Source organism: Paroedura picta, chromosome 11 (assembly GCF_049243985.1).
Source record: "Paroedura picta isolate Pp20150507F chromosome 11, Ppicta_v3.0, whole genome shotgun sequence".
NCBI lineage: Eukaryota > Metazoa > Chordata > Lepidosauria > Squamata > Gekkonidae > Paroedura > Paroedura picta.
Window position 1 is genome coordinate 23136545 of NC_135379.1, and position 10385 is coordinate 23146929.

Below are 10385 nucleotides of genomic sequence, written 5' to 3' on the forward strand. Positions count from 1 at the left end.
GAGTGGCCTCTGTCAGACAAATTCAAAGTCTAGGGAGGGGCAGCCGATAGATCTAAATAATAGTTATCACTATATCTCATTGAAGATCCTCCCCTCCCCAACCCCTCCTTCCTCAGGCTCCACCTCCCAAATATTCAGGTATTTCCCCACACAGAGCTGCCAAACCTATCCTGAAAAAGGTAGTATGTGGTCTATCACAGTCTCCCATGCTTTTCCTGACCAGATCCCATGTGTGCAGAGAAAGAGGTCAGAGTTTGTAATTATATTTTTGCCATTTGGAGTACCTACAGTGACATCACATGCCCTCTAACTTCTCTCCACCCACCCCAGGCATTGCCACCAATTCTCCAAGAATTTTCGAATCCTGAACTGACTATCCTAGATGTGTTCCAGTAAAGGAATGGAGTCTCTAAGTCCCCTTCTGAGGTATGCACAGGCTAATAGTCAGGACCATTTCAGGAACATTTCCACATGAAGGCCTAAAACATGTGCTACCTCCTGCTTGCAGATATGCGATAGGAAATTGTGCATTTGCATGCTTCCTGATGGGAGTCGTCTCCCATATTGTCTCGTTGCCTGTGCACGGCTTTTCCCTTCCAGACAAGGCGGCAGAGAAGCCTAAAGTGTGGACAACCTGTACTTCTCCCCCTCTCCTCAGGTTGTCAATCAACGCAAGCCACCAATCCCTTTAAAGCGGTTGTTTTTAAACTTTCGTCCCCCTAAGTCCCAAAATTAATTAAGAAAAATCCTTTCACTTCTGTGTTACTATGGGAAAATGCAACAACAGTAAATATTTAAAAAAAACACCCTTTCACTTCTGCATTGCTATGGGATCACGCCACAACAAAAAACATTTCCTTACATTCCTTTTTGGGATACTTTGTATAATGGTCTCTCTTTATGTTTGGGTAGATTTGTGATAGGCTAGCGATAGTAACTGGACCCTGATGATTGTGTCTTCACAATGAAGATTTAAAGCACAGAGCATGGATGCCTAGCTAATAGGGAGAGGGCTGCTTCATCACACATCCCTTCTTTCCCTGTTCATATCCCACCACCAGATAACACAAACAGCAATATATTTTAGCTGCCCAATCCCAATATTACCATGCACAATGAACATTACTGAGAGCATGTCGCTTTGCCATCCTATAGCAACATGGACTGTGCCATTAATTTTTTTTTTCAATATGAAAATGGAGTGAGGTGGGCAGGTGCAAGGACAGACAAAATGCTACTGAGACTGTCATGCATTTCTCCCTTCAGATGGACTTGCCCCTCTTTGTGCCCTGATTTGCACTACAACAAGAAAGGTATATCGTTTTTTGCTGATTTCCCTCATCGTGGAGCAAATTGGATGAAAACTTGAACCAACTCCTGCACAGCCATGGGTTGCTGCCGATGTCATGTGGAAGCAGCCCTAGAACCCGTGAGCAATGAGAGGCTGGCCAGGGGCAAATTCCTCATGCAGAAATGGTCGTTATTAGACATACATACCACCCAGGTAACACTATTACCTCATTCAGATTTTTAATTAATAGCTTTATGTTTTATGGTTACAACACTGGTGCATAACTGTGATTCAGTAAGATATAGTTTTTATATACTTCTTTTCATCTAGAGGCCATAGGTCAAAAAGTCAAAAATAGATGTTTTGTTTCTGATTGCATCAGTCTAAGTTCTGCCCTGGATTTCTGGGTAGTTTTTGCAAGAAAATGTTTATCTGCTAAGCACAAAGGTGTCTCAGATAGTTATACCTGTTGTTCTCACAACAAATGGCAGGCCAGGTACCAGTCTCCATGCTTACCATCTAGGTGTAAATTGTATTGATTGACATATTATACTGTATCTTCTCAGCAGTGCTTTTACTACAGGCCTGTTGACTTGCACAAGCTGTTCTATTTAAGCAGGAAAAATCTATTGTTTTTACAGAAAATATTGAAGATGGAAGAAGGTGTTATGATTGTTGTTTTTCAGTAGTTCTTTATTCTTCTGAAAATAGTATACCTGCGCTGCATGAAGTCCAGAATGGCATAGATCTGCTCTCTGGTGAACTGGAGGGTATTCTTACAGAATAAGAAATAAAATTACAATGGTTTGCAATGACATAATATGAAGTGTTTTGGAGAATGGATTGCAAGAAAAGAATGGACCACCAGTAGCTAAAGAATGACTCATAGCTGGGCAGATTTCCAGTGTGATGTAGTGGTTAGAGGGCTGGACTAGGTCTCAGGGGATCCAGGTTCAGATCCTACTTGCTGTGAAATCCTAAGAACATTTTACTGGGTGTAAGTCTCATTGAATAAAGGGGAACTAACTTCTGTTTAGATCTGCATAGGGTTGTTTTCTGAATGGGTCACCTTGGGCCAGTCAATCAATTTCAGCGGAACCTACCTTACGGAGGTGTTGGGAGGATAAAATGGAGAAGGTCAGCACCAGGTATGCCATCTTGAATTCCTTGGATGATGCATAGGGTTGCCAGGTCTGACTTGGAAAATTCCTGGAGATTTCAGGGGTGGCACCTGGGGAAAGATGGGATTTAAGGAGGGGGAGGAAGCTCAACAGGAATATGATTCCATACAGTTGACCCTCCCAATCTCCCATTTCCTCCAGGGGAGCTGATGTCTGGATATCAGTTGTAATTTTGAGAGATCTCCAGCCAATAACTTTAGTTTGGCAAACCTAAGGAGGGGCAATATAAAATGGTAATGAATCGGTGCTTTTATGCAATCACTTTCCAAGGTTATCACATTCTTGTACCTAGTTTCCTCTGTCAACATTTTCCATGCCTTCCTGCTTTCATCCGGCCTTATTTTCTTAGTCTTCAGCTTCCTCTACTTGTAGGATTGCAAAATGTCCTGATGGGAAAATATCCTGCCTCTTCAACAGAGGTTTAATATGTGGAAATCAGCAGTGGCAGCTTTTCATGGCAAGGAGGTAAACAATATAACCTTGTAAATATCCCATTAAATAACTGTTAAAAGGACTGGGGATTTTTCTCTCCAGTTGGCAACTTTAGTGCTATGAGATCATCCTATGCTAGGGGGGATTAACATCAATATTTTAAACGTCAAGGCTAGATTTTTCTTTTAATCAATTCCATTTTTAATATACCTTTAAGGAACAACCCACTTTCTCCATTTATCAACATAGCTACCTTCACATTGTGTTCATATTACTGTTGTGACTGCAAAGAGATTCCAGGTGGCACAATCTAGTTCCCCCTTCCCCTGATTGTTAACTGTGGTTTCCTTTTCTCATTAGATGCACATTTTATCTTTTCTCCCTATCGCTTCTGTATTGCCGTGCCACTGGCAAGAACCAAAGGACACATGCATAGGAATAGCATGTAGGGCCTATGTGGAGGAATAGCACAAAACTCCCATGGAAATAGCACAAAACAGTAGGGCACATGCATAGAAATAGCACAGCACTCCCATCCTTTCAATCAGTTCAATCCCAGCAGCCGGCTCAAGGTCGACTCAGACTTCCATCCTTCCGAGGTCGGTAAAATGAGTACCCAGCTTGCTGGGGGGTAAACGGTAATGACTGGGGAAGGCACTGGCAAACCACCCCGTATTGAGTCTGCCATGAAAACGCTAGAGGGCGTCACCCCAAGGGTCAGACATGACTCAGTGCTTGCACAGGGGATACCTTTACCTTTACCTTTTACCCATCCTTTTAAAAAAACAAAACCTCCCTCGGCTGTGCTTTTCCCTCTTTCCTTAAGCGAGGGAAGGATAGGAGTGTGGCAGTGATCTTGCTCAGCTCCTTAAGAAAGAAGATGCTGTGGCTGCTCATAGAGCCTTGACAGTCTGCTCATTCCAATATCCTTATCACTGGCTTAGGAGACATGAAGTCTGAAAACTCCTCCCCTTCAGTTAGTCCTACACCGCCTTTTATCTTCCTACAAACACTGCCTGGCCCTGCTAACTCTGAATGCAGTGGTGGCATGTGAAAGCAGCTGAACTGCTGCCTGTTGCTTCTCTTTGGGCTGACTCATCTGCTTAGGCTCACCTTGGGCTCCAGCAGCTGCAGCAATATAAGCCCCTCAGAAGAAGCCGTGGGTTGCCTGCCTCCTTTGCTGCTGCAGCTTCATCCAAAAAAGTAGCAGTCTAAACCTGAGGTTGCCAACAAAAGTGCGTTTAGTCAAGGCTATAGTATTTCCAGTTGCAATGTATGGCTGTGAAAGTTGGACCATAAGGAAGGCCGAGCGTCAAAGAATTGAGGCTTTTGAACTCTGGTGCTGAAGAAGACTCTTGCGAGTCCCTTTCACTGCAAGGCGAACAAACCGGTCAGTCCTAGAGGAGATCAGCCCTGACTGCTCCTTAGAAGGCCAGATCCTGAAGATGAAACTCAAATACTTTGGCCACCTCATGAGAAGGAAGGACTCCCTGGAGAAGAGCCTAATGCTGGGAGCCATCGAGGGCAAAAGAAGAAGGGGACGACAGAGAATGAGGTGGCTGGATGGAGTCACTGAAGCAGTAGGTGCAAACTTAAATGGACTCTGGGGAATGGTAGAGGACAGGAAGGCCTGGAGGATCATTGTCTATGGGGTTGCGATGGGTCAGAGATGACCGCACCTAACAACAACAACAACAACCCTGAGGTAGGACTGAGGCCCCTGCCTTTCCCCTCATCCTGGAATTTCTTCACTTGCTGGTTACCCACCACACTTCCTGGAATGCTGCAGAGGGCAAAAGCAATAGGAGCTGTATTGTTGTTCTACTGAAAAAGCGCCACCATCTCAAAGACAAACACAGAGAGAAAGAAGTATAACTGAGGCACCAGCAAGGATGCTGGGGAGTCCAAAATGCAGAGGAAAGTAAGGGCAGAATATGAATAGTTTTATGACACCCGTTTTAAATATTTTTCCAGGTTAAAACATTGTAAGCTTTGTAGCTGAGAGTCAGGGCTTTTCTATAACAGAAAAATAACAAAAAAATATAAAGCAAGCAGGGAATGGACTGCTTTAATTTTGCACAGGTTTGGTCCATTTAAAAAACATTCACCATTTCTAGATGACAGGTTGGCAAGACTGCTATTTTTCAGCAGATCTAAATGCTCTTCATTTTAATTTGACACCTTGTCTATACCGCCACCATAAGGGATCTAAATTGAAGTTTACATATGAAGACTAAATTGATATTATAATATAGACAAGTTGCTACTTGCTGTCTCCCTGAAGGGAGAGAGCGCTGCTGTGAAGCTCCATTTTTAGTCAACAGAAAAGCCCGAGTAAAGCTGTCATTCTCCCACCCACCCCCCTTTCCCTGTGAATTTGGTGTTGTTGAGCGAATCCAGTTTATTCAGCACTGGCAGTCAGTTGCCCTTAAAAATGGTGTGGTATGAGTGTTCTGGCTTCTGTGAGAACATTCTGTATCTATTTAGATTGCTCAGTCTTGAATAGTTCTTCATTTCTGCTGTCTGCACAGGTGGCGTCATTCTTTCACCCATTAGACCAATTTAATCTTCAATTTATCAGTAACACTTTTCCAAATTGTTTCCCCCCCCCCTGTAGGTTGGATCCAATGGCTCCATTCTGCTAGATAAAGGATCTTCTGATGAGTTAAATCAACTCCTTCCATGGGGCAAAGAAGAGGAAGAATATTTCCCTCCTCCAATACAAGGTGTGTCCCCCCCCCTGCACTCCCAGGAGCTAGACTTACCAGGTCCCCTGGCATCAGGAGGGGAAAGGAGGTAGGGATGTCATATCCAGGTTAGTAATTCCTGGAAATTTGGGGACGGAGTCTGGATAGGACAGAGGCCTCAGTGAGGTTCGATGCCATAACCTTCCAAAGCATCCATTTTCCCCAATGGAACTGATCTCTGTAGTCTGGAGATGAGCTGCAATTCCAGGGGATCCCTAGGTCCCACCTGGAGGCTGGCATCCCTAAATGGAAGGCTCCTACGTCATGAACCCTACAACTCTCTAAAGATACTAGGGCAGCACAAACTCATCGAGTAATCATGAGGGATGGTGAAGTTTGGAAATCCCTCTTTTTCACTGGGGTTCTGTAAGTCTTCAGTGGGTTGAAATAGCTTGTTTTTCCTCCTCCCTTGTTTCTTCTTAACTGACATCTGCTTTCAGTATCCTGCTGTTTTTGGAATGCATTTAGTCTTCACAAGACCATTTCCCCCTGTTTGGCTGACACATGAAACCAGATTTTTCTACATATCTGGGCAATGTCTCTCAGGAGGTAAAGGCCAGTTCCTTCTCCACAAGTGACCAGGTTTGCTGCTCTGGGCATCTGCATAAGAGCGGGCCAGCCTGTCTGCTATTAGGGCTGTTAGAGACTTCTGTACCCACAAACATTTGCTTGCACTTAAAATATTTTTGAATAAGGATCTTCTGGATACAATTAATACCATCATTACAAAATCTGGGACACTTCAGAACTCTCATGTCCAAAGAACAACTGGATGGGGAAAATGCATTTAGGTTAACATGATAGTAGTTAGAGATTTTCAGAGAATCAGAGAATTGGAAAAGGCTATACAGGTCTTCTAGACCAACCCTTGCAGGATCAGCCTAAACTTAAGCATCCATCACAAGTAACTGCTGGTGTGGGGGGGCTCACCAACTCCTTAGGCAGCCTATTCCACTGCTGAACTAATCCGACTGACTAAAATAGCTGCTGTTTTAAGAGCTTGCCATGTTTTTGAAGGCATGCAAATCAAAATATATGTAACAAAGTAAAAGAGCAAATATTATATGCTGTATCAATGTATTGAATAAGCCAAATAAAACAAAAGCAACCCAGCAATATTTGTACACTGAGATGAAGCGTTAGAACAAATGGGGGTGTTCTTGCCATTAACTTAAGTGCTTTAGAATGAATACTTTCATGTAAGAGCACAGTAATATAATTTACTGGTACTGTAATAGAGACATTGGAACTGCAACCCTGTTCCCTTTGTAAACATGCCTTCTTGAAGAATTTGCATTCTGTGTGACGTTCCAAATGTGGGAGATTGCTTGTAGTAGTATTCCAGTGTTGAGATGACTGAAAAACTATGCCAAGATATTTAAAGATTTTTCTTTGTTCAGTGTTGTGTCCTTCTATTACCCATCTATAGTTTCGATGTTTTTTGGCAATCATGAGGGCTTTTGTTTTTTGGTAGTTCATTGGAAGTTGCTCCTCTTTATAGTTTGCAGTGAAGGCAAGAAGTGCTCTCCTAAGGCTCATTTGTAAAAGGGATAAGGTAACAACATCATCTGCATATACAGAAGCAACAATAACATCTGCATATATAGAACTACCCATATTAAACTATTCAAGTTGTCAAATATTCTTAATTATCAACAGTCTACACTTCCAAAGCACAGAAAAGTGATTTGTGTGATGGAAATTGGTAGAGACTAATATTGCAAAATAAACCATGCAGGTGTTAAAGTCTCTGCATCTGTTTCACACCTTGGACTTGCAAGCACTTGTAAGCAAAGAGAGTGATAAATGGCTTTCCCTTCATCCACAGAACAGAGGAGCTTCAAAGGCCAAACAAGAATCCAAGCTTTGAAGACAGATGAACAGAATAACAAGAACAACAAATAGCACATCCAGAGAAGGATGAACCCTTCTCAGTGCCATCTAGTGGATTCTTAATCCAAAGTATGATTTCTTCTTTTTTAAATGATGGAGACAAGCAACATGCCATAAATACATAATTGTTTCTATAGTTATATTTCCCCCCACTTCTATCCTCATCTTCACATTTCTAGGGTGGCTGGTCATTTCATGATTATCCAGAGAGTTAGAAAATTTGTAGCTAGGTAGAATAACAAATGATAAACATCTGTTAGTAAAATAGATTTTCAAAAGATATCTAACAGTGGAAGATCTGACAAGGCCATCCATATGCCTAAAGTCTGTTTAGGTATATTAACATTTATGTGTATTTATCAGCATGATATAATCATATCAATATATGAAGATGCTTTATTTTATCAGATTTATTGATTTGTTATGCTTAACACTGTGGCAATGGTTCTAAAACAAAGATCTTTCTTAACTCCACTACATCCATTCCTTTATTGAACTTTGGAACTTGTACATCCAAATAATATTTTCAAACCAGAGTCCTTTGCTATTAATGGAGTGGATCCTAACTGTACCACTTCCAAGAGCAGCATTCATTCATTCATTCATTCATTCATTCATTCATTCATTCATTCATTCATTCATTCATTCATTCATTCATTCAAGATTTTTATCCCGCCTTACATTTTGACTCAAGTTGGTAGTTTTCCTCTAGTCTACGAAGTCTTGCTCTAATTTAAGTGGCTCTTCCATTGGAGGAAGAAACACAAAAGCTGGAGGAAGACTATTTAAAGGATGGTTACATTCACCCTAGTATGATTCTTCATGAGACAATGGATATAAAAATCCTTGACATTTTTCTTAGTTAGAGGACACTACAAAAGTGAGAAAAGATGACAAACTGAAATGTTCTATCTAATAGGGAACGTTCTCAGAACTACAACGAATCTCAAATCTACAGAGATCAGTTTCCTCTGGAGAAAACAGTTTTGGAGACTTGATATTATGGCATGCCACTGAGATCACATCCCAGTTTAAGTTCCCTACTCAAACTATATCTTCTCCAGATGCAGCCCCAAATACCAATTTCTCAAGCTGTAGTTGGTATTCACAAGTAAGATACAGACATATCCAATCTATAACCAAGGCACGCTTTCTTTGTAAAATTTCCAGCAGCCTTGTCTAATTCACCTGCATAGGTCACACACAATTAATGGTTTTGTAATCAGTCATTTTGTACAGAACTGAAAAACTTTGTAACTGTCAATGGAACAAGATCAGATTCACTGTTATTTAATCTAGTTTATGTACACTACTTGGCATCCTGGCATAGTATTCACTCAAAATCATTTGTAGTCATAATTTACTGCACATCCTAATAATCTTTTACTCTTTTGCACTAGCTCTAACAAGGTTCTGACCTAAATCCTCATGTGTTCCACATCATTTCCTTCTGGAGATTAGTAGGGCACATTGAAGAGTAAATGAGTTGTAAGGTCAAGAGATCTTTACTGAGAGACAACTGCTCTGTATTCCTGTTAGCTGTGAACATGTCTTCCTACGGTACCAAAATTGCTATCTAAAAAATCTCCCATCACGTATTCATAAATTAATTTGAGTTATTTTAATTAAGGCAATACAGTGCTCTACCATAGGAATATTAACACAACACTGACCTGTATAACAATAAATATCCCTTAAGAGGGTAAAGACTGACAATTTTCTTCACTGGTCTTGCAGTGGGGATGTAATTTGAAATTTATGGCTGGTCAATTTTTTTTAACGGGGTAGGTTGTATAGAATTAGTTACAAACTTAATTTTGTTCACCTAGTGTATTTCTGAAATATAGTAGAAATTAAGGAAATATATTTACTTTGGAAAACTATTATGCAATTAAATTTCTGCTTGTTGTCTGAGCAATGATATTCACATGCCTAATTATTATTGAACAAGTAGAAATTTATAATTTATTTATAGATTTGACTGAAGTATGATTATAGCTCCCACTAACCATAAAAACATAATGGATGAATTTTCCAGGTATGTCCTCAAGTATGGGGAGCTCCATTAAGGACTGGTTTTTATTTTTATCTGTTTGCCCTCTGAAGGCCTTCTTTTAAGGGAAGCTTCCAGAATGGTGTAGCCGGAAGATTTCTTAAGCTAGGCAGGGTTGGGCCTGGTCAGCATTTGGATGGAAGATCACCAAGGAATACCAGGGTTACTGTGCAGAGTTAGACAATGGCAAACCACCTCTGAACGTCTCTAAAATCCTAAAAGGTTGCTCTAAATTGGCTATGACAGGATACCATTGAGAAAATAATCTGTTTTCCATCACAACTCCAGATTTCATGCACATCCCGCAGGAAGAATTAATGTCAGTTTGGAAGTGAATTTGTTTAAAAACTTGCTATTTGTATATTTTGGGGTGGGGTAGGGTGTTGTGGTATAACATGAAATATGTCCTGAGAATTGAACCTGTCATATTGAGAAAAGAAACCTTGTATGTTCACGTTAAAAAACATAAAGGAGGAGGTCATTTGTACAGTGACTATGAATATTAATTGATGGCGATTCAGTACAAAAAAAGAGCAAAATCTGTTCATGCTGTCAGACTTCTTGACTACCCAATGAGCTTGTGAAATGTCTCCGCTGACCGTATACACTACAATATCAATTTTCTTTCAAGCATGCTGAAATGCATGTTTGCTTTAAGGATTACAGAACTAGACATGACTGATGTGGGAATCAAAACTCCAAGTGCAGGTCAAATGATGATTTGAAGTAACTAAACCATTACACATCTTTGTCTACCAAGCATTTTAATAATCTGTGAACTCACACAT

The 10385-nt window shown here is 40.7% G+C and overlaps 1 protein-coding gene across 1 annotated transcript; it reads left to right on the forward strand.

The window, feature by feature from the left end:
* Positions 1-329: 329 nt before the first annotated feature.
* LOC143820546 (uncharacterized) lies at positions 330-10125 on the forward strand. The gene is made up of 4 exons (XM_077303505.1): positions 330-426; positions 1267-1504; positions 5522-5630; positions 7480-10125. Exons 2-4 carry the CDS (start codon positions 1388-1390, stop codon positions 7554-7556), a joined length of 303 nt encoding a protein of 100 aa, XP_077159620.1. The 5' UTR covers positions 330-426; positions 1267-1387; the 3' UTR covers positions 7557-10125.
* Positions 10126-10385: the final 260 nt, after the last annotated feature.